The following is a 26,378-nucleotide window of genomic DNA, read 5'->3' on the forward strand; positions in this document are numbered from 1 at the left end:
CCAAGTTATCTCTCTTATATTTGAAGAAAGTTATAAAAAGAATCAAAATTCTTTTTATTTTATTTTTTATATTTTTAAAATTATTACAATATATAAGTTACAGTCTGAGTCAGCTGTTACTTCGATGTCAGCTGACTGAGGGGATCAGCTGATCGAATGCATATAAAGAGATGTACTGAACACAATAAAGCCAGTATTTTACAGCAGTTCAAGGATGTCAGATCTTATTCCTTCTTCTCTTTTTTGACATTTTGCTTTCGCCGATACTTAAGTAGTGTCGAAACCTAGAATCTTTGAATATCAGAACAAATTTTAGTCTGAAGAATAATTTTTTTTTTCTTTTTCTTCGTTCTCTCTGATTAATGGCAGGTAACGGAATGGTGAGAGCAGCAGTTCTAAGCATTGAAGGTCAGAATATCACCAACCCACTTCCAGCTGTAGCCAACCAATCTCTAGAAGCAGACAACCCACCTGTAGCTGCAGTCAACCCGGAGATGGAGGCATTACTGGAAGTCTCTTCAGCGCAAGCTCATGCCACGAAAGTAGAATGGATTAAGGTCCGTACGGCAACCGTCCAGGAACTGAGGAAGACGGTGTCGGACTCGGATAGAAAAATTCACAGGAGAGACCGGAGAATTAAACTTTTTAAAAGGGGTGATCAGCTAATAGGCCGAATTGAAGCGAAGAAAGCTGAACACCTGCTCGACAGTAAGGATGCGCAGGCTTTAAGGGTAACAGTCGTCTGCAGGGTGAAAAGAAGTATCCTCAATCCGCTTGAATTTGATTGAGGATACTTCTTTTCACCCAGCAGATGACTGCTACCCTTAAAGCCTGAGCATCCTCACGGTCGAGCAGGTGTTCAGGTATTAGACTCTTCCTCTCTGGCGCTGGTGTCAATTAGTTCCTAGGCACACCCTACGAAGGAGCGCTCTCTCGGCATTCCCTCCTTCTTCACCAGCTCCTTTGCCTACTAAATCTTTAGTACATTGGATAGGAATTACATCCAACCCTGTACCTGGATTGTCTCCATCATTTTGCTGAGTTTATCGCTGATTCTGTTGTAGCGTGCCAGGAGTTCAGCAGCATACTGCCCATTAGACTGTCTCAGTTTCTTCGTCTCCCTAATCATCATAAATATATCCTCTTCTGGGGTATATCGTCCTCCTCCAAATGCCTTCTTCAATTTCGCCTTAATCATGCTCCAGGGAGTTTCCTCATCCGCTTGAATTTGAAAGCCTGCACGTGCTACGTTACCACATATGGGGAGAACTGCAATGTTTAAAACACCAGGGAATAATTATTGACAGTACTTCCCCCTACATTAGTCTGTTGTGGGCAGTGAAAAAAAAGAGCGTGCCTGGTAAAACTAAGTATAGGGTGGTAATAGATTACAGGAAGCTAAACGAGAATACCATAGATAAGAAGTATCCGATTCCCAAATTTGAAGATCTTCAAAATCCCCAAAATCTTGGAAAGGCTGAGCGGAGCTATGGTATTCAGCACTCTGGACTTGAAGGCTGGATATCATCAACTAAAAATACACCCTAAGGATCAACATAAGACGGCATTCACATTTGAGAGAGACCATTACAAGTTTACAAGGATGCCGTTTGGTCTCAAAAATGTCCCCATAATCTTTCAGCACCTGATGGACGAGTTTCTGAGAGGTACTGACAAATCTGTCTGTCAGATTTACATGGATGATATTCTAGTGTTCAGTAAGAACGAAGAACACATGCAGCATTTACACAGTGTATTCCAAAGAATTAAGCAATTTGGGCTCAAATTATTGGGAGAGAAATCATCGTTGGGGCAGGAAGAAATAAATTTTTTGGGACACACGATTTCCAGGGAAGGAGTTAAACCCGATGCAGATAAAGTCCCAGCTATCCGGAAGATGACAGTGTCTAGAGATGTGAAGGGAGTTTGGGGATTGCTGGGAACTTTAAATTATTACCGGCGGAGATTTGTGCCAGAAATGGCCGAGTACCTCCTCCCACTCAACGACCTTCTGAAGAAAGGCAGGAAGGTGATCATCAATCTGATGGTGAAAGACAATATCAGGCGGTGCATAGAGAAGCTGCAGCAGGAGCTGGCGCTTGCCCTCCCAGACTTCATTTGGCAATTCACTATCACTACAGATGCGAGTGAGTATGTGCTGGGAGCGGTGTTGTCTCAAGAGGGTGAAGGAGGAAATCGCCTAGTGGCATACGCCAGTAGGAGCCTGACAGATATGGAGACCAGATACAGTGCGCTGGAACGAGAGCTCTTGGGAATAGTGTGGGCTGTTGACCACTTTAGGCCCTATGTGTTCGGGAGAAAGTTTAAAGTACACACTGACCATAGGCCCCTGCGATGGGTGGGAAAATTGAAGGAGTCTAACATTGGAAAGAGTTATTGGAACAGTACAATATGGAGATCACATATAAACCAGATAAAGAAAATATGGTAGCTTATTGGTTATCTCAAGCCATAACTGTGAACGCCCTGGAAGAAGACAAAAGGGAATTGTTAGGAGTGAGACAGTTTCTACGAGAATGGATGCCGAGAGAGGAAAATGGAAAATGATCTTCATCTAATGAGAGCTTGAAGGAAGACCAGTAGATATGGAGGAACTGGAGGACATAATAACCAACAAGAGGTGGCAGATTGTATGGAAGATGAGGACCACTGGATTGCTCAAAGTTGAGTGCAGCAAGTATGGGAGGAGCAATATCACGACGATTTGGTCGCAGCCAGGCGTCAAAAACGACCAGATCTGTAGAACGTTGAATAATGCTTCTAAGCCTGGAAAAAAGTGTCACCTGTAAGTGGGAAATGAAACCGTTTGGGAGAAGATTAAGCGGCTATGGTGTGATGAACACATAGGAATGGACAGGACATTCGCCCAATGTAAGCTGATGGTGGAAACCGATCGGGAAGACAAATGCTAGAGAGAAGTGACTGTTGTGTATCATCACGGCAAAACAAATCACTATAGTTGAACTCTTCAGTAAGGTGCCAATGCGCACCATGTGCAGGACAAGTCGTCGGAAGCAGTGTTGGCAGCTCTCCGATTGTGGTTCCAATTCTACAGAGTTCCAGCGCGTATCTCATCAGATTCAGGCAGAGAATTCGACAATGCCATGATTCGAACAGAAATGAAGGACTTGGACGTAACATGGCATCTCAACACACCAGGGCACCCCAAGAGCAGAGGAAGCATAGAGCGGCTTCATGGCACATTGAGTGACCATCTTTGCTTATATCAGATCGACAAGGGATTGGAACCGGATGTAGCAATGTCAAGGCTATATAGGGGGATATAATCACTCCGTACACACCATTACGGGGTTTAAGCTGCCTTTTTTATCTACTATCAAGTTTCTTTCCTATAAGTAGCGATTTTAAAATGTAAGGTTAATTAGTTAAAATTTTTAAAGTAAATCATATTTATTATATATTTTTTATTTAATGATTAAATAATCCTTTCCATTTTTATTGATTAAGCAATTTGATGAAAAAACTTCCTGAAAATAATTATTGAAAAATCGTGATTTTATATAACAGTAACATTTTGGGGGCTTTCCCTCCATCTTCAGGTTATAAGATATCTGTAATACATCAAATATTTATTTTCTATTATTAACAATGTTCAATATCAGTATTCCTTTACCACTTTTGGAGTATTAGAAAATTATTAATTGACCCTGAGTAATAAATTAAGGAAGATGGTTTGGATTGAAAAGGGATGACTCAAAATAGTATAAAAACTTTTTACTACACACCAATGTTTCACTTTAATTATATATATATTAATTTTTAATATTTCACCTCACAAAAAAAATGTAGTGGAGTGAAACATTGGTGTGTATACATAACATATATATACATAAACATGTAATTTCAAATATAAAGAAGATGGTCAGGACTACAAAATATCCACTATTTATGAATAATAAATCGTTAAAAACTATCTTTGCCCTTTTTGACCGCAAATCTGACCATCTTCTTTATAGTTAAAAATTAATGTTAAATTTTTAACAGAAAGTGATGGGAAAATAATAAAAAAGTGAGATAAAAGGTGGGAAATGGTTGTTATTTTTCTATTTCGAAATTGCTTAGTGTGATGTGCTTATTGCGAAAATAAATATTTTCTGACATATTGTTCAATATTGGTATCTATGTATCTACAATCTGGTTCAATAACGGATCTCTGTTAATAAAAACAGAACCGACAAGTAAACTTCCAAGGGGTAGACTGGAGAGTAAGTGTGAGGATTGAGTCAAGACTGAACTGATAGATTTGGTTTGAACAGGTGTCGCTGGAGGGATGTATGTAGAGTGATTAGGGGTATCAGCATCGAACCTTCGGGTTTAATAACCCTTTATCATTATTATTATTATTATTACTATTATCATCTTAGTTTTACTTAGTTATTGGGTTTGATGGGAGAACTAGGTTTATGTTGTTTCAATCATCAAGAGATGATAATAACAATTACTTAAAGAAAGAAATGTCTTAAAATTTTTAAAATAACAAGAATGAAATCATATAAAATGGATATAGATCAATGGTATAAAATATAGATATACAAGGGTATTTCTGGTATGAAAGTGAATTTTGTATTAATGAGTACGTTTTGTGTATAACAGAGATCTTGTAGCCTTGAAAATGGAGAATAGTGCAATAATAAATTTACGGTATTGGCCTCAGAAAAAAGTTGCTAACCTAGAGAGTGAATCCAATGAAGATACATGAGTAAATAACTATAAATTAATTTATTTAAATCGAATGTTTATTTGTTTATATGTATAAACTAACTTTAGAATTAAAACATATTTCTTTTGAATAGAGTGAACATCAATTAAAATTATTTGATGAATTGTATCAAAAACAATCATACAATAACTTATAACAAAACCAACCATAATATTTACATTTGAAATAGGTTAATTCATATGAAGTGGTCCAAGGATAGTTCCTTGACAATTTTTAATTTTGTTGATATTTTGTATTTCGATTCCTCCATGTTTCTAGAAAAAAACAAAAAAAACAGTCGAATAATTTATTTTTTCTATGAGAGTTTACAAATGGCACCCATTTTTCTTCAGCTGTGTAGACCAATTTCAGTGAATACAAGCATTTGCCATTTTCTCAATAGCCCAAAAACTATATAACTTAGAAGATCCAACAAACACTAATTTGAAAGTAATGTTTTAAGCTGAAAAAACTTATCCTTAGTACATTTAATTTATTCCTACTCCTGATATGATAAAAACTGACCTGAAGCTTTAATGTTCGAAAATAAAAAAATTCTATCAAACTATCTTTCCTATGAGAAGTACTATAAACTATTCAGCTCTTCGTGTAGAGGGTAAGCAATCTAATAATAGATCAACCAGAATAAATATCATTCATACTAAATATATTCTTGGTTGCTTATGAATTTTTATTTTATTTTATTTTTTTAATTTGATCTTAATTATCTCTGATAAGACCGAAGTTAAGTATCTTAAATTTACTTAACTTATGGTATCTTGGAAGTTACAGTATATTTGGAGTAGGGCAGATAAAATCCTTACTTCTATCTGAGGATTTACCAATTTAATTTACCAAGTAATGTTCTATTAACCTTGGGAATAATGATGTATTAGTTCATTTTTCCATTCCTGAGGACCTGGAATATCATTAAAAAATTAGTTAATGACGTAGTGTGGGTACTAGTAAACAAAGTTTTAAGAAAGTTAGCTCGATTTGAATTAATAAGAAAAATTGAACTTAAATAAATACTGAAATAAATAATTTAAAAAAAAAATAAATAACTTTTTGAAGATACATCAAAATTGCTAATAAAATGGAATCCAAAATACGAAAATTACAAATCCATTATTGAAGTATTGCTATAGTATTATAAAAAAATCACAGCTAAATTCTATAAATAAGGAAAAAAAACAGTCTTATAACAATTCAATTAACAATAAAATAATTGTATGAAATTAATTGACTGAAACAAAATTAGGTACATTTCATTATTTCATAATTCTGAAAGTATATTTTTTTTGTTAGAAAAATATTAATAATTAAAAAAATTATTCTATGGTCCAATTAAAACTTAAGATTTGCTGATGTTAAGTTCTCTTACTATGGTTTCCCCATTATAACAGTAAACAAACTTGGGCCAAAAATACATAAATAATGATTTTATTTTCTATGAATCTCTTCCAAAACATTGTAACTTATGTGAATTCTATATTTTTAACTCCAGTCCTACCAGAAATATTAGTTGTATTTTTTTAAGTCATATGGTTTTTGGGCTATCGTCGAAACCGCAAATGCTTGCATTCACTGAAATTGGTCTGTGTAGCTGAAGAAAAATGACTGCCAGGTCTAAATTTTCAAAGAAAAAATAAAACCCTAACTGTTTGTATCTCTAGAAATATGGAGGAATCAACATACAAAATATTTTAAAAAAATTAAAAATGGACAACCAACCAACTTATTTTATTTTCGACTACTTGGCTAGATTGACTCAAATAATTATAAATGTAATAAAACATAGAGATGGAGAACCTACATGTAAGATTATCAATAATGAATACAAAAATCATTAAATGTAATTTTAACAAATCAAATTACTAACTAAAAATCTTTTTGGATAAAGTCCATTCTAATACATTTCACATGCATTTATTTTTTAAAAATCAATCCTCAACAACCACAAAAAGACTAACATGTACTACATAGTTCAAAAAATAATACTTGATATTTTGATGCAATGAATTCATATTAAATCCTAAAATATACAGGCAATTAAAAAAAAACTGGATAGTAGTTATAAATATAAATAAGAAGCCTTATCCTCTTCACTTAAAAAACTAAGGCATGCAGTTTCTAAGACAAATTCATACCTCCTCTTGTTCCATGAATATGAGGATATAAATGGAATCCCCCTCTGTGTGAATTAATAGGAATTACTTGTTCAATTAATTCAACCTAAAACAATAACTTAGTGATTAAAACTAATTAATATTTTTCCTTAAAACCCATACAAATTTACTCAACTATAAGTTAGTTAACAGGTTAAGGGTTTTTTTTTTTTTACTTAAACAAAATAATTACTATATCTTGATTATGAAAAATATTTATTAGTAATGCAATCTTTAGTAAATATTAAATGGAGAAAAATCTACTAAAAAAATCATTTAACACAATTTTTAAGACCATATGAAACACTATAAATTATTTTTAAAGCATAAAATTACGAAAGAACTTCCTACATATGCTTTATTTTTAATTTTCAATAATGTGTATATCTAACAGTAAGGTATGCTTTTTATTTCTTCAGATTAATGTTCTTATATACTCCAACTAATGTAGGAAGGACAGAAGGTATGATTTAAACAATAAAATTAATTAAGTTCAAAATATGAATAGTAGCAAACACAAACATCAATTAGACAAGGAGCAATAGTTTATTTTTTGAAATAAATCCAGAATGGACTTTCTCAATGTCATAATTATGAGAAAAATAGTGGAAAAAAAATTGTATATTTTTAAAAAAAATCAAAATAAGATATTAATATTGATACAGATATATATTGTTTGAAATATATTTATGGATCAGCATCATAAAAGTATACATGGCTTAGAATCAAGTAATTTTACTTTATTTAGAGACAAAAGTATAATTTCATGTATGAGATCATAAAATTTAATACTTGAATTTTAGAAAATAATAATTAAAGATAAGGCAATGAATATCTTCTAATCATCACAATCACTTGAATTTTCAATTATTACTAGGGGCAACCAAGAAATGAATGATCTTTGAACTAAAGTTGGTAACATTTGTATGAAAATAATCAGATCATCTAATTGAGACACCAAGTGAGAATCTGCTCCCAACTGGAGGAACAAATTTCTTGTATTGCAGATTGACTTGGACAGACAAGAAGGTAATAGTGAAATGTTAATAGCAATTACCTTGTAATAAGAAAGGTAATAGCATTAATAAAATAATTCAACTGGTATCTGGCAATTAAAAATATATCACACAAAAATGAAAAGATAAGTAGATAAAAGCTATCATAAATAAAAATTATGCTGATATACACTGTTGGTTAAAAACTGGAATACATGCTAATGTGAGGAAAGTACGGCAATAGAATATTTGCTTGAACTTTTGTTTTGATGAAGATTAAAACAAATTAAAATTAAAATCTGTATCACTACAACCCACAAAGGGTCAGGAGTTCAGTACTTTGTAAGGAAGTACTGTTTCTAGCAGTTGTGCAAGGAGGTGATTTGGTCAGAATCACGCTTGATCGCCAGATTTTTACCCAATTAAGGGTACCCAATTTAAGAGACTGCGTGTACCCCAGGAGGGCTCCAGAACCCACAGGAGTTGACTCACAGTTACAGTGTAATAGAAGACAATTTTTTGTCCAGCCGGATTTGAACTCGGTCCTTGGAGTTAATAGCCATGTACCTTACCCCAGGGCTACCCATGCTCCCTTTGGTGAAGATTAGGTTATAAAAATAAAAATGCAAGATGTCCTGATGGGCTGGTAAAAGTTAGAGCCTCTGGGAACTGTTAATGGAAAGCAGAACATTTTGATCACTTTATTTGGCATCAAATAGTAGAATACTCCCATCCAGCCCCTCCATTTTTCTTTTACACAACTTATCTATGGAAATAAAATATGAATTATTTAATAGCATATAAAATTAAATATGCTATGGAAAAATTCATTGGCCAATAAAATAAGAATTTTTGATGGAGATGATCATAGGAAAGCAGTTTATTTGTTAGACATCAAATAAAAGCATGCTAATTTTGCACAGTGCCTTGAATTTTGCTTAAGTTTCAGCATTGAAAAAACAATATAATTTTCAGACTTTTATCAGTGGTTAATTCATAACTATATAACCATGTTCCTAAGCAAAATATTTCTATTTCAAGAATCAAAGATCATTAAATTTAGTAATGAATGAGTGCCTAACATTATAAATTTGGTCCTGGAAAATGGCCAAAATCAATGGATGGACGAGAGGGGTTGTTAGGCACACTAATCCTACAACATACCCTCCCAAGCAGCCTTTTCTTGCAGGTTTGGTTAGACTGTTTTCACTTCCAAGACTTCTATCTTTTACTTTTTTCTTTCACTCTGTTGTCTGTTGATAAAAAGTCATGAAAATACAGTAATGGTACAAAAGACAAGTTAATTTAATTTCTTTAACATTTTAATCTTGTTTCATTTAAATTCCAATATATAAATCAAAAATTAAAATTACTGATAACGTTATTAATCAAAAAAAGTTACAATTGTTAGTTACAAAGAGTTAATTACAAAAGGGGATAGTTTAGTTGGAATTAATTTATTAAAACAAAAACATGATTATAATTATTTTTTTGAACATTGTTTACATTTTCATTGGGAATATTTCAATTTTTATATAAATTACATTAACTTCAATCATTAATTCAACAAATTTAATTGAATAACTTAAAAACAATATTTGCTATTCGTGTTTAACCTTTACTCTAAATTGACAACTTTTGAAGAATAGTGACATTAACAAGTGCGTAATTGGAGTGATATATCTACAGAAGCATTGACACTCTCCTCATCATTTTTAACTTTGTCTTTAGTCATTACCGTATTTTCTACATTTTTACGTCAAAAACAAACACTCCGTCAGGGGTACCAAATTTATCGAATTTTTTTCATGATTTTGAAGAAGTATATTTTTGATACCTATTTCTTTTGAATAACAAACCAATATCTGTAATTGAAGATATATTTTAATCCTACTAGAATTGACTGCAAATATTTTCACATTATCAATTGATAAAGTTCTCAATTTTTGTTAGCTAATTGCAATAAATGGCATAATTTTTAATACTCTACTAGATAAATTCATTCAAAACAAATTTAGATAGGATTAAAAGTTTCTGTAAAACATGTAATGTAAGAAAAAAAACGATACTTTTCAGGAGACGTAAAGCAGAAAGCATTAATTATGGGGCTGCAGTTCTTTTTAAAGCTTCTTTATGAATAAAATTATTTTTTGAATATCAACATATTTCAGAAATAATAAAATTAAATTGAATGAACCAATAAATCACATTTAGTGGGGAAATCATCAACAGAGTAAGTAAGAAAGCTTAATTCGTAAAGTTTAAAAAAAAAATTAACACAAATTTTTCAAACACTTCCAGTGGTTGGAATATTACCAAACTGGTCTTAATATTTTAAAGAAATATTCTAGTTTTAGATGAAAAAAATAAACTTTTGGTCACTAAAACAGTAGCATTGCCTTTTAAATTTGAGCTTGTTTTTATAGTAATTATAAACTTGGTATTCAGTTAAACCTTTCCTTAATCTGTTTTTGAAAGTAAAAAATCTTCTAGTATAATATTTTACAAGTAGACAAACTCCTTTTCTTTGCACGATTTCAGGTTCCTGTACCATTGGATGTAATTTAAGAGTTCGCAGATTAATTGTCAATAGATAATCAACTACCTTAAATAACTGAAAATAATAAGGTAACATACCCACCCCAATACCCCTTTAATTAAAACAAGGTAAAAACTAATCATATATGATAATCAGACATTAGAGAAAAAATTATTAATAGATAATCAACTTTATAGCTGTAAACATGAACCAAATTTGATTTCAATAATCTTTTGCACTGATTTTATTGTAAATTAGCAACTAAATAAATAAGAGGAAATACATACCGGAGTGTGAGATGAAGCATCCAGACAAACATGGCACTCACAAGATTCTGCAAGTATGTCCGGATCAAGACCTTCAAGATTTATAGCTTGCAGTTCTTCTATCTGCACACCAGGTCTACCATGATTGCCACTAAAAAATAATAATAATTAATGGTATTCAGTTAAAGAATAATTATTTTTTCTAAATATTTAAAAAATATTCCTATTTCACAAATTTCTATATAATTGATGGTGATTTAAATTTGTTAATCCCATAAAAATAAACTAAGTGCTTAACAGCTTTGGAACCAGAATCTCATTTATTTATCAAAAAGGTGGCCTACACCACAGCTCATTGTTTCAATACACTACCTAAGCTTTTCCAGATACATACTGAACTTCCTCCACTCACTAGTACAATGGATGTAAGAATCTTATGCACCAGTGGATATTGATGACTTGGAAACCATTCCACCTGATGCAGATGATACTGAATACATCTAGGGAAAACTAAAAAACAAGAAGTCACAAGGTATTTATGGACCCTCTACACGAATATGAAAAGAGCAGACCTTATCAAAAAATGGAATGAAGTTCTCAGGTGTTAGTATACAAGAAAAAGGGAGAATCAACAATATGCAATAACAATAGAGGTATTAATTTGCCTAACACTGCATATACAATTGTCTCCATTATCCTTTATAACAAGTACCTTCCATATGTTGAATAAAATCTGGGTGAGTATCAAGGTGGTTTCTGGTTCAAGTGATTAATGATTAATCCAGGAAGGAACAGTATTTACAATGACGACGCAAGTTCTAGTCTATGCAGATGATATAGTCATCATCAGGAGATCCTTTCAGAGCATAAGGATGGCCTATAAACCACTAGATGTAGATGGCAATGGAGATCAGCCTACATATTAATGAGAGGAAGACAAAGATTATGGTATTAGGTAAAAAACAGCAGGCTCACAGGCAGAATCACCATGGAATCGGATCTTACAGTTTTGAAATAGTCATAAGCTCCATGATTAATGATAACCTAAATGAGGGAGAATAAGTGAGAAGAATTCCAGTAGAAAACATAGCCTATTTCTTCCTTTTGTGGCTAATTAAAAGCAAACTTGTAAGCCATAGCACCAAGTTTACGCTGTACAAGACCCTTGCCCTTGGAAGACCAGCTGTCACATATACTGTAGAAATAAGGACCCTTAACAATAAAGCCATCAATCTGCTGAATTGTGTTAAAAGCGCAATTTTCTAGGCTTAAGGATTTTTTCATCACCAATTACCATATGTGGGAATGGTAATTGGTGATGAAAACAGAGAACTGTTTTAACTTTATAATGATGTCAGCATCTCCTCATATCAAAATACAGACAAAATGAGTTGGCCCAGTTATGAGGATAAGCAACAAAAGAGTGACCAGTAAGTTGTACTTGTCCTGGATGGTGTGTGCCTATATGGCAAGCTGAAGGTCCAATGGAGAGATAGGTTAGGGCAGGATCTTCGGTAATTTAGGATCTCAATTAACAAAGCAAGAGATAGAGAGAAATTGTTGGAAGCTCTTAAGCAGGCCAAAGGAAGCTTCACGCACCTGTTATGTAAATAAAAGAAGAGTGACCAAAACTTTAGTTTCCAATTGTTTCCAAGGTTGAGGAAAATATTGTGATCATATAATTTTTTCAAGAAAAATGTAGCAATTTACTAATTAAATATCCTTCCTATTTTAATTATATTATTTCAATTTCTTGAGACAAGGTAATTATTTATTAAATAAATCAAAAATACGTATCCATTTTTGTCTCAACACTTTATTTTTCACCAGTCCAACGTTTCGGCCATTCTAGCAATCCTCAAGGACATCTTCAATATATTTCTTCCTCACATTAATTTAAAATTTCTTTTGCAGGCTATTCTGCCCAGGTCATTTTCTTTATTATAAGTTAAAAGCCTATTTTTTAAAATTTAAAATCATTAATATTTAATTTTTCTTATATGGTAGTGTATTGATTGTGGATAATCTTATATAAGAAAAATTAAATATTAATGATTTTAAATTTTTAAAAATAGGCTTTTAACTTATAATAAAGAAAATGACCTTGGCAGAATAGCCTGCAAAAGAAATTTTAAACTAATGTGAGGAAGAAATATATTGAAGATGTCCTTGAGGATGGCTAGAATGGCCAAAATGTTGGACTGGTGAAAAATAAAGAGTTGAGATAAAAATGGATACGAATTTTTGATTTATTTAATAAATATCCTTCCTAAAACAAATGTAACTCTTTAAAAAGTGAATGATATCCTTCCCAAAACAAATGCAACCCATTCTACTATTATTAAAATTCCTAAGATTTATTTAAACATTTTATAAATATTTTATTATCTCTGTAAATTTGTTAGTCATTTACTACATGATTAATGATGCTCATTATTAATTAAATTTGTAATTATTTTTTTCCAATAGTTTGCATCTTGATTGATCATCGTGTTTATAGGAAGATAGTCTCAGTAATGGTTAAGAAAGGTATTCAAATAGGAAAAGAAACTATTTATTTGAAACAACTATTTATTTATTTATGATTTCGATTTCAAATTGATAGCTATTCTGGCTGTTTTAGTACCTTTTTCAGTTGCCACTTGGACTATCTACCATCAATACCATCCAGTCAATTGATAACCTTTTAAAACTGCTCTCATAGATAAAAACTTGAAGTCTTTAGTTCCATTCTGTTTGAAAAGTAAAGATTAAGAATTTAACTTAGGATTTTCATTTGTGCATATTTATATCACTATAATAGAATTCATAATTGTCCTGGATTTTCTTTTTTATTTATAATATTTTTCTTTATTGCTTTTTTTATATTAATTGATGAAAATCTCATCTTTATATTTTATGACTTAAACTTAATAAGTTAATCTTGTACTAATTACAACATAATCTGAATTTTTTACCATATAGGATTTGGTGACAAATCTTGAGGGTCATTGATGTAATAATAAACAAATAAACAAATTGTAGCGACGAAAGAGTATTTCATTATTTTTTTGGGTATACTTGATTAAACTCAACAGTGGATTCTTTTTTGTAATTAATCAGGTCAGTTATAATATTTATCACAAATGGTGGTTAATAATTAACCAGCAAATTAATTTTCATCTCTATTTTACATTAACAATCAACCAATTGAGAAGGGTCAGGAAATAACCTAAATTTAAAAAGTAGTAGGTAAATTACTGTCCAGTCTAATGCTCACAATATACCATTAAACAGTGATTGATCAGCAATATGCTCACTTTTTGTACAGACTTTGACAACTAATAACATATTAATTACTACCTACTCAACACATTGACTCTTAACTCTAGAATTTGAATTACAGATCTAGAAAAGGTTGTGTGAATCATGGTAAGAAATTGATGTGGTCATATAGCAACAGAGGAATGAGTAATTCACAGGAGGTGGTGTGAATAGATCCCAATAATTTCTCACTGCAACTATAAGCCATAAACTGAAGACACTTGCTGACAATAGGTGACAATTGAAAAAGAAATGTAATGAGGACTTTGGGTAATAGCAATAAAAAAGGAAATTTATATCTTGTTATAAACAGGAAACTTATAAAAAAAAAACAATATATATAAATTGGAGGTGTGAGTTAGGGCAATAAAAGCTGGTTTTCAATCAGCAGAATATATACTCCAATTGATCCATAATGTCTCCTGATAAGTACACAAGGCACTTTGACCCCAGATTAAACCTCCCATTTTCTCATCTGATGAATATTTTATCTGCCAACATAATATGTAGGGAATTCAGATTCAGAGGTAGAGATGGATTGTTCCCACGAAAATAGATGAACTTTGGGTTATATTGTTTTACATTATGTTTACAAAATTTATAAAAGAAAATGTACATATGGAAGCATGAAATATAATTAAAATAATGGTTTACAGATGCTTTCAACTCTGTCAGTCCACTGATTGGCAATGGGTAGAGAGTGTGCATTTTGAATTACATTGAATGTCAGGGCCATAGCACATATATGGGTTGAGTTTTCTAGTGTGCATGCCAGAGCTATAACATGAGCAACTCACATATTTTTAATAATGGTTAATAGATGCTTTCAACTAACCAATCCACTGATTGTCAATGGGTAGAGGGTGTGTGTACTAGCTTTGATTTTGTGATATTCAGCCAGTCATAAGTGAGTATTTTTCATCAGCATAATGCACAAGCTAGTAATAATCAATTTAAAAAATTCAAGAAATTGATAAAATTCAGATGTTAACAGCTCTCAGATTATCAATTGTTCTTAACAATGCCACAATCAGAATAACACCTAAAGGGATGTATATGTCAGTGTTTCAGAATTACCAACATCCAAATCCTTAAATTGATATTAAAACAATGAATGCTAGGACAGTATATAGGGCTGTTATTTGCAATGCATGCCAAGCTACAACACATGTGGCTAACCAAATTTTAACTTCACAGAGCCCATCCCATCCATACACCAATCATCTAACTGCTCCCCTCTCCATAGGCACTCATTAAGACTTCAAGATTTATTCATATTTTAAAAAAATTGAAAACATTTTTTTTTCTGTTGAAAAATGTATTGTTTCAGCAACTCTGGGGAATTGTTTATACACCATTTTCAAATCTTTAATTTTCCTCTTTATATAGATTCAATTACATATAATGACCAGCAACTCCACAACCACAAAGCTCCACATTCTGCTGATTTTTCTGGCTTAATTGGAATACATTTTTCAATAAGTACATTTTATTAAATATTTTTTCTCTTTATGTATACTTATACTTATATCTAATTGTTTTGTTATTTTGAAGGGACAATGGATAAGTCTGAATCTTCTCAAAAATATAAAGACAACAGATCATCTGCTCTAAAGAGGATTTTTGATTCCTCAGAAAGTTTAAGTTTTCATTTGTAAAAGATATATTGTGTGTGTAATTTTTAATTATAAAATGTGTTTTATCACATTTAAAAGGTAATGTAATGTACAAGAGGTAATCCATCATTTTTCCATTCACTTTACCAGAAATGTGAAATATATGAAGTTAATAATAGAGGAAAATTTTAATAATTAATTCACATAATATTTTTTCTTAAACCTAAAGACGAAATACAAATAAATATATAGGGCCACATGATGGCCATTTAAATATAATCAGCCAGCAATCAAGGTATTAACAGGAAACCCAAAATTTCATCACTAAGCATGTGACCATAATCTTATTTTTTAAATTTAACAGTTAATCTTATTCAGAACCATGACTTCATTTTATTTTCTAGAATATTTTTAAAAACAGGGAAAGTAAAGTTACAAAACACTTAAACAACACTTATTTCACTAACAGCCAAACAAAAAACATATATATATTAATATTACAAGAAAATTATATTTTTAATAATGTTAGAAACAATTATACCAATTGTGAGCTTTGATATTTCCTTAGAATACAATACATAAATTAATAAGTCATAAGAACTTGATGTTACTCCACTCATGGTTACACAGCTACATTTCTGTAAATTTATTTGACTCAAATTTTAAATTTTCAACCAATTAGGCCATCATTGAAACTGAAATTTTTGTTTAAAACACTGCTAATTTATAGTTAGATAAAATTGGACTTTGAAAATATTGTTAATAATCCCATCTGGTTTATGAACTCAAGGTTTGGTAGTCAATCAGCTGTTCTCTAAAGTGGAATAAATTTGTTAACTAAAATAAAATGTTGAATCTTTACAACTCAATTTCATATTTTTTTGTCCGTTTTTAATTTGCAACCTCCAAAACAATCACTCACCACTTAATTTCTTAGAATAGGACTTTGGAATTTTAAGCTAAATTTGGACATAATATTGCTTGGTTCAATCACATCTCCCGAACTCAGATCGTCAGTTTAAAGTATCCAACCTCTTAAGTTAAATCTTTTAATGTTGCATTAATCCTAAATATGGTTAGAACAAGCCTAACCCATTTATCTCCATGTTAAATGAGTATCAATTTTTTTTTCTTTAAATTTTGAAAAAATAAGGCTGCTTGATTTAAAAGGTACTGGTTATCAGAATAAGAACAGGAGAGTACAACTCAATACCCACAGGATAGTAGATAAATTTCATTGAAAACTGGAATTTTTTTTTATTATTTCTTTATTGAAATTCACAATTGTATAACAGAATACTATAAGTAAATGTCATGTAAGCATAAAACACATAATAATAGCTTGGGAAGAAACTAACCATTATTAGCATTTCAATGACTATATTATGTTATATGATTCTGTGACCAACTCATTTCTGGACGCCTCTGGGTTTTCAGGACTAGTGGGCATGAAAGGAAATGAACTAGTGATTTAGTGTGGACAAGGACTTGGAATTAAAGAGGGTATAACTATTTCAGGCCAGATCTACAACACGTAATATTAAAGTCTATAAGGATAACTTTATTTGTGATTTAATAAACAGCATTAAGGATTCTTTCAAGGATTTTGGATTGTAAGGATTGGATATGGGAGGCATTTGATAGTTTCAAAGAGCCAAATAGCACAATTCTGAATGTCCAAATATACCACATAATCTTCGTGTAACTTTGTTTTTTAGAGTAAATGGGAAGTTTAGAGTGATTGTCAAGTAATGGTTGTAAAAATTAGAATCTACAAGCAGTTTCTTGTTGTTTCAATCTTGTATAAGGAGCTCATGTAAGATTCCATGTAAAAAAAGTAATTTGAAGGGATTTATTAGGATTTATTTTTTATGAAACTACAGTAGACTGGAACCGGTAACTAACAAACATTCTCACAGGAAGATAATATCTTGTTATTCTCTGTAAATCAAAATTTATGAAAGAGTAGATGTATTGGAAATTAATGTTCTAAAATAATAAAAATAAATCTGAAGTAGAAACGAACAAATTCGTAAAAAAGTAAAATATTCAATCTGGTAATGTATAATCATTGGCAAGGAATAATAAATATAATATAAAATCTATTGAAATACTCTAAAATTGGAAAATATAAAAAGCCTGATGAAATGACTATTTAAAAAGAGTAGTTTTAATGAAAAATAAGGTATGAAAGATATCATTGAAGCATAAATCTAGATTAATAAAAAACAATCATGTTATATGGAGTGGAGCATTAGAATGGAGAAAAATAATGTTTTTTTGTTTCAAAAATCTATAAGTCATATTCACAACAGGGGTCTCATGCAGGAAATTTAGAATGATTTCAAGGTATAAATATTTCCTTAGAATAGATTTATGCTACTAAATCAAATAAAGTCTTAAATGAACCATAAGAATTAATAAATAAAAAAAAAAGAACCTTTCTCATTTGTTCAAGGTACAGTGGTGGAAGATTGTCAAAGCCCACAACTATTTATTATACTCCTCAAAAAAGTATTAAAAATATTTAAATGAACAACTGCTAGGACTACAATTGAACACCAAAACTTGTGACTATTGCACTATTACATGGCAAGCAAAAGGGAATCATCATAAATATGAGCAGAACCTCAACCCTTCAAGCAGGCAAGGACTTATCCACAACATATTAATTAAAATTGGAGATTTTATCACTACCCTGATTTAATAAAATTAAAAAAAAATGATAATAATCATGAACTTTGAAATCAATGTTATAAAATGAAACCATGGAAATACATAAATCTAAGCTCTTTTCAGATATATATAGAGAAAATAGATACATACATAGGTCTTTCAAAAAGCCCCATGTTTTCATGTCTTTTAGCAGCCTTAAATTCTTCCCAATCATGAATGAGAAATTTCCTCTTCTCATTGAGTGTTGCTTTATGTTCCCTAAAAATAAAACAAAGGAAAAAAAAAAGGAAGTATGAATGTTGAGTCTAAAAACCACGTAAGTCGTTATTAATGGAGATTGGAGTTATTATTTATACATATATTTATATACATACACAGGTGAGTATAGATACACACCGGTGTGTTAGTACAACACATATTGAGTTCAGAGAAGCAATATTTCAAGACATAGAATTATGATCTAATCTTCAAAACATAAGAAAATATCTTACACTTTATTAACTTGTTTTTTTTTTAATAATTTCAGAAACTTTCTTATGAATCTGAAATTATTAATGTTTGAAAAGTTCAATATCAACAGCAAGAAAAGTAAATTATAACAAGAAGTTTTCTCTTTAAAAAAAAAAAAAAGAAAGAAAAGCAATGGATAATTAATGCTACCATCTTAAGCCTTGAGGATAAAACAAATCATAGAAACTGAGCAGTTGGTAACTAGTGTGGAATCAGGGAAGAAACATGATCATCAGACAAATGTTGGTAACACAATTACAGAGAGTGCTATTATTACAAAGTAATTTAAGGATTTAACAAAACTTTTTTCATAAATCATGTTTTGTGTATTGGTATTATTTTTTATTAAAACATCACTACTTAAATTATTAAACTAGATCATCTCTAGGTTTTCTCTTGGTAGCTTCATACTAATATTCATTAGTAATATCTCCTAAGTGTTATTCAATTCATATCTTTTAGAACCAAAAATCTATCCATATTCTTTTCACATTGAATTTCAACATACATTTTTTTATACAAGACCTCAAACCTATTATCTCATATAACCACTCTCTTATAACGGAAATGCTTCTTTAGAAAAATCCTTAATTCATCGTGACACCACCTTTAGGGATTTCAATTCTTTACTCATCTCTATCAGTAAAATTTATCTCAAATACCACTTGTTCCTCTACCTCTTCAGCCATCAATCCAACATGCATCCAAATATATATAGTGCATTCAATCCAGAGCCATGTGAATAAAATATTGGCAAATTAGCAAATTATACATATACACACAGGGTTAAGTATCTAAACTGAAAATAGGAATGTACATTAATGCTTTGTTTAGAAGATATTCATGTCTAAAGATTTGCATTCATATGAATTATTTATGTAATAATAAAAAAAATTAATATAAATAACTAATATTCATATTAAATGTTCTTGAAAGTGATTGCTTTGAGCATTAAGACAGGCTCAGCATCTTTCTCCTACAGTAGCTGTTCTCGAACAGCACTGGATATTGATTTTGACATGCTCTCCAGATCTGAAATCACTGAATTTTTTGTTAGTGGTGACATTAAACAAAAATTGTATCCAAGCTCAGGCAATAATCTTAATTCCTTACAAATAAGGTTAATTGAAACCTGCAAAACTAACAGCAACTGCTGCTGTGGAAGAAAGGAGTCGAGCCTGTTTTAATACCTTAGTTACCTTGAATCACTCTGAACAACATTTAATATGAATGTTAGTGTTTACACTTCATTATTACAGTAGTTGAAAAACAAATTAATTTATTTATTATAACCTAAATAATCCATAACAAGGCAAATATTTAGATGTGAATATCTCTTAAGCAAAGTGCTAACAGACATACCTATTATCAGTTTGAACTCTTAACTCTGAAACACCCTATATGTATGGTTAAATAAAAACAAAAAGTTTTTACTGTTACCATAAATAGAACATACAACATTGGAAATTGAGAAATTAAAAGTTAATATTATTAATAAAATAAGAAAAAGTTAATATTAATAGTACGGAGAAAACATGATTAGTTTAATGATAAAAGAAAATGTATGTGTTCAATATGTAAAAAATTAAATTTAATTCATAAGTCTAAACTAAGAATTATTTACGATTTATAAATAATTCTTTTGAAATATAGGACTATTAGACATTTTAATTAGCATATTCATGCATTTTGTTGATGAATGACATTTATTAAATCATTTGTAAGTGAAATATGTGTTTTTAGTTTTTGGTTCAGAAATTTAAATAATAGATAATTGGAACAATTTTTGCTAAGAGACCTGAACAGTGCAGTCTAAATAAAATGATGCCGATCACAGTGTAATTATGACTGACAGTATGTAACAACCGTGGAAACTTGTAAAATGTTTTATTTTATGTCAAAAAACTTTTTAAAGGCTTAAAACTAATCAGTAATTATTTTTTAACATAAAGAGATAGCAAGTGACAACTAAACAAGACATTTATTTGTTTAAATTTTTAACCAGTAAAAGGCACTGTAAGAAGAGATCAAACAATTCTTCCTGATATTTTATGAAGACATGATAGTCTTTGTCTCAGTACTTTCTCAGAGGGCACTGAAATTATATTGTGCAATCTCGCTAGAGAAAATTATTTGCAATAAAATCTAGTTATTTTTAATGTTTGCAAAACTCATGAAATGTTAATTACGATAAATAGACAATATGATTAAATAGTAAACTATAATAAATGTGATCATGATAAGTAACTATTATAATGTTTGGACAAAAAATATTTAAAGTCAATTTAATAATTTAATTAGTTCTGAAGCAGAAATAATTATGAGGAATTACTATAAAGAAGTCACCTCATCCAGCAGTGAACTTTAATCAAGATCCAACCATCAAGTATTTTATAACAATTATAGAAATTTAATTTGATGTTTAAATTAATATTTATATTTTATTTCTTAAATTTTAAGTTGTTTTTATTATTATAAGATGTTATATTTCTTATGTTAATAACTTATGTTTTCTCGTTTGTTCAAATATATCTAGAATAACTTAATAATAAATTTAAATCATTAATTGCATTTTTATTTTATCATTGAATGTATTAATACAGAGGTAATATAAAACTTGTAGTCATATATGTTTATTATGTCAATGTTTCCATAGCAACCTATTTAATATAATGTTTTTAATAATAAAACAATATAAATAACATTAATTGAAATTTTAAAAAAATTATGATATATAATGGAATTTTAATTATCATGAATTTCAATATTGTTGTTACTATGGAAACATTATATAAATAAACTTTCTAATTTGTCAATATATTTCATCCACAATTTATTTAGCTGGATGGCATATCCATTTAAAAATGTAAAATAGGTGAAGATAGTTGACCATAGATACATCAGAGAAGATGGTTGGGGGTGCGGTCAGCAAAAAAAAACACAAATAAACAAAAGAATTATTTATTTGTGCCGATGTTTTGAACTGATTTTCAAGTCTTCATCAGGGCTTTAAAAACAAAAAGAGATAAAATATTCTTGACTATTCAATATATATATTTTCATTCAGAGAAAAAATAAAAACAAAATATAAACTAGTTGATTAATGACTATGGAATAAGACAGTAGTAGATTGATAACATTATTATTTATATACATATAAATGTGAGTAATAAATAAATGACACAGTGGGTAAGAATGTTACTCATCTATATAACATTCTTACCCACTGCTGACCGCACCCCCCTTCTCTCTGTATGATGTATAAATATATCATAAAAAGATTCAAATGGGTTCATAAGGACAACTGTCTTCATTGAGGATTTTAGATATTCACTTAATTTCATTAGGCAGACATACTTCGGTCTTATAACTAAAGTGTTAGTTAACTATAAGAACACATCCTAAAGTTATTAACTGCGTTAGAGAGGGTATCACAACCTACTTGGTTGGACAGTCAGCTCTTCAAGCCCTCGAGTCTCTTAATGTAACCTACAAACGAGTAAAAGAGTAAAAAAAGGCCATGGGATCACTTTCTAATAGTAAAAATCTAATTTTAACAAGGATTTCTGAGCAAAAAGGCTAAGCAATTAATTTAAGAATCTTTCCTTTCTAGAACTGAGTGGCTACTGGGTTTGAAAAGAAAATGCTGACTTAAGTTTAAAATACTAACAGACCATGCAGTCTTAAAGTAAATATGGGATGGTGGACAATGAGACAACAAACAAATAGACCTTGAAAACTGACACATACAATAGGGGTATTCATGATCTTTAGTTTAACATGTTAATGCATGTTGAATGAAAAAACTGATGTTAAATGGAGAAATATTTCCTTCTTTTACCATGTTAAAATGATATAACATGGTTGTGAGTCAGTTAAATGGAGAATGACGTCATGCAACAGACCAGCTGAGCTCACCACCATTTTGCCAGTTACCATGTTAAGTTACTTGCTCGTTTTTTGTGTTTTGATTGTCAGTATTGTTTTGGATGTTTTTATAACTAATAAAGGCAATAATAATAATGTAATGGCAGTTGTCAATTAGCTCTTCTTGATTCCCTGCCAAACAAGTTAAAAGATCAACAAGACACTCAGTAGCCAAACTTTCACATAACTTCTACTTTTCACTCAATATAGGCATGTTGTAATAAATTGCTTTAATCAAAACTTAGAAGTAAACAATCACATGAAGTTTTGGAAGGAAAGGTTATAAAACGAGTGGCTCAGAAAATCCACAAGGAGCTCTTATACTTACACCATTTAAGATGGTAAAACATTTAACACATCATGAATACCCCTAATGTTAAAGACTATGCAGGCTTAACATATAGCCTCCTGGGATCAGGCGGAATTCAGATTCAGACCTTACCTAGGTTTAGTGGTCAGTCCTCTGGAATTCTATTAGGCACAAGATGATGTTAGCAATAAAAGAACTCTACTTGTTACTTCAGAATTGTCAAAAAGGACCTGTTTCAAAAACCACCAGGTGGACTTATTCCCCATCATTAGCACTAACAGTTCATCCACAAATAACAATTATTTGTTTTTGAAGGCAGTAAAACTAATGTACTAATGTAGTAGTAACACTAATTGTGAATTCCTATAATATGCTTTCCACAGATAATACGAGGGGAAAATATTTACTAGAATGAAACTTATCTTTCAATATCATTGCAATTACAATAAACGATGGATATAACACTTGATAGACAATTTCAGTAACACATCATTATCCCTAAAATAAAATAAAATAAAAATGATACAGAACTGAGACTTTTAAAACTCTATATTTCAGGGCATAATAAAATGTGACCTTAAATTAATCAGTTCATAAGCTTTGAGAACTTTCCCTTCAACTTGTGAATGGAATAATCTATAAGTATATACGTACGCCAACTTTTGAAATATTGCTATTCTGAACTTAACAAATTCCGTACATAAATTTAATCTATTTAAACAGATAAATTTATTTGACACCTAAGATTTTCGATGTGGAAAATACACATATACAGTTTTGTGAAAAAGTCTTTGGACATATGGAAAGTTTCTTGAAATATAAACATAAAAATCTACATTTTATTGGTAGTGAATTAGTTTCAACATTTCAATAAAAATTTATTGTCCTTTTAAAGAAATTGCAAAATCTTAAAGATTCTTCTTATTAGGAATAAAAGAATTTTTTTTTTTTTTTAAAAGTTACTGCTATTGACAAAATTAAACCTAAAATGAATGGTTCATAAATAAGTGAGAAATATAGAACCATAAGTAAAAAAGGGTTAAGGATAACAAGTGAGTCTGCACTGTTAAAGGTATAGATGATTCCTCGCTGTACCAAGCTTTCTGCTCAATGGAACAAAGACAGAGGTAAGGTACAAAAACTATTAAGTATTAATATTGTAACACCATAGTTTTGTTTTTTGGATAAAAAATTATCAATTAAGGAATAGTTTAGAAAATAAATTTGTGTGGAATAATAAAATGGCTTATAGAACCAAGAGATCTTATGCTAATATCACCAGCTCTCGAACTCTGGTTAAGACCAAATTTTTAAGAAAACCTGCCACCATCCTCTCATCAACATCTGTCTAACCTTCAAACATTAACCCATTGGTTCAACTTTAATTTCCTTTATAGTAGTAAATTATATTTCATCAAGCCTTATAACTACTACTTTAATTATAGCAGGATCAGGTCAAGCGATTCTGTTATTTGAGCCTTAATTTTGCGGGTCAATCATCCTTCTTTGAATCATATATTGTAGGCAATATTTTATTTTCAATAACCTTATGGTATTTTTCTTATCTTAAAAGCAAGCAACCACTTTTCACATCCATATAGAACAAGAAACAATACAAGTCTTGTCAATTCTTGCATCCATGTTTCTAAACAGTAGGCACAAACTGATTAATTTTATAACAGAAAAATATCTGTTTCAAGTCTTTAACCACACTTTTACTTCCTTCTTTTATAGATTGTACTTTTACATATTCATGCAAATCTTCATTATATTTATGACAGCAATAAAATCTCCACTTCTGCTGCTAACGACATATTTTGTTTAATCAGTATTTATTTAGAGATATTATTCTTAATCTTTTATTTTATTTATTTTTCTATTTAATATCATCAACAAAAAATAAAGCTGTAAATTGTGAAAAAATCCTTTGATACTCCACAGACAGTTCGCAACAAAACTCTTTTTTTGTTGACTTTCTGCAAGACAAAAAAACCTCAACTGAAAAGGAGGAACCCTTCATAAAGTATAATTTTCAATAAGTATAAAAGCATGAGGAAGCTTTAAAATTGAATACTTGAATACAAGTCGAAATATTCAAGTACTTTCGGTCTCATCTGGACGAGTCAGGCTATAATGACTAACAAAATTCAGGAACATATTAATGCTACTGGACAAATGTTTTGGGCCTTAAATCAAATAAGGATTGTTTTAATGAGACGTAAGCTTACAATTTAAATAAATCATTCCTTAGTAAACTATGAATTATATTTATATAAATTATTCAAAATATTAAAACTGTCTAAAGACCTTTTCAAGGTATTATAAGTATGATCCATATAGTGTAACAATGATTATTTTGTTGGGCTGTTTTGCTTATTGTTTTTTGGTAGAAGAAACTTTTTATTTGCCCAGTTCTTTTAATAATCAACAAAAATATTTAACATTGAAAAGGGAGTACATTTCTTTTTCTTTTGATCAAGCCTTCTTCTATGAACTGTTGCAGTGAAAAAAGTCTTGCAGAGTAGGTAGAGTTTTTCTTTTTACCTCTCCTGATAATTCATGAATAAATCTCAATGATGCCATATTTAAACTTCTTTAATGTTTTTTTTTTTTGTGGAATTTGTCTTTTACCTTTGTAGATAAATGCCCATGATTTGCAAGATAATATCTAAATAACAAAAAAGCTGGATTCTTATATGGTTTTCTCTGAATTTTTTAACACTTCTTTATAATCCAATATTCATTTTTTTAGAATCTTTGAAAAACTGGACTCTCCTACATTCCTACGCAACTGTAATGCCAGTTGTGATCACTCAAGTAGTAAGAATGATTTTTGCTACCTTCTCACAGTTATTTCTTACTCATTCTTTCTGATTTTGCTAGGTTTTATGCTCTATTGTCAGTATCTTTGTTTGGATAACCTTTAGTTCCCCACAATTCATCTTAAATCTTTTTGAAGTGCACCCAGGTATTTTTGGAGACACCATTTTATCAAATCCAAGAAGAAAATTTTTATTATAAATAATTCTTTTTAAAAAAGAGATTTCTCTTCTGAAAAGTATAAAATTATTAATAGCGGTAAGAATATAAAAAAAAAGTCTAACAACTTTAGTGAAATAAAATTAACTGCCCAGTAACTACAATCCATGTATCTGATAGGCAGTTGTAAATATTTACACAGAGACATGACACTTTTAAACCTAAAAAAACTGGGAAAAAATTAAAAATAATCCATCCAAGTAGTCGAATTATGTGAATACCAGCTAGTCAATGGTAAAGTGGTATGGTCTTGGATTGAATCTCAAAACAAAAATAATGATTTATATA

General features: G+C 30.3%; 1 protein-coding gene across 4 annotated transcripts in view; it reads right to left on the minus strand.

The window, feature by feature from the left end:
* The window catches only part of LOC106689570 (protein FAM193B), a 119,882-nt gene that overhangs the window by 51,926 nt on the left and 41,578 nt on the right, over positions 1-26,378 (minus strand). For 3 of the 4 annotated variants that reach the window (XM_014434621.1, XM_014434620.1, XM_067048477.1), the window contains exons 7-9: positions 18,455-18,562; positions 10,731-10,860; positions 6,892-6,976 (exon numbers count right to left, since the gene is read on the minus strand). In XM_014434621.1, coding sequence (XP_014290107.1) covers positions 6,892-6,976; positions 10,731-10,860; positions 18,455-18,562 — 323 coding nt within the window. The remainder of the gene's footprint in view (positions 1-6,891; positions 6,977-10,730; positions 10,861-18,454; positions 18,563-26,378) is intronic. The other variant, XM_014434622.1, reaches the window with a different exon arrangement.

This window comes from Halyomorpha halys, unplaced genomic scaffold (genome assembly GCF_000696795.3).
Source record: "Halyomorpha halys isolate HHAL.00 unplaced genomic scaffold, Hhal_1.1 Scaffold1396.1, whole genome shotgun sequence".
NCBI classification, from domain to species: Eukaryota; Metazoa; Arthropoda; class Insecta; order Hemiptera; family Pentatomidae; genus Halyomorpha; species Halyomorpha halys.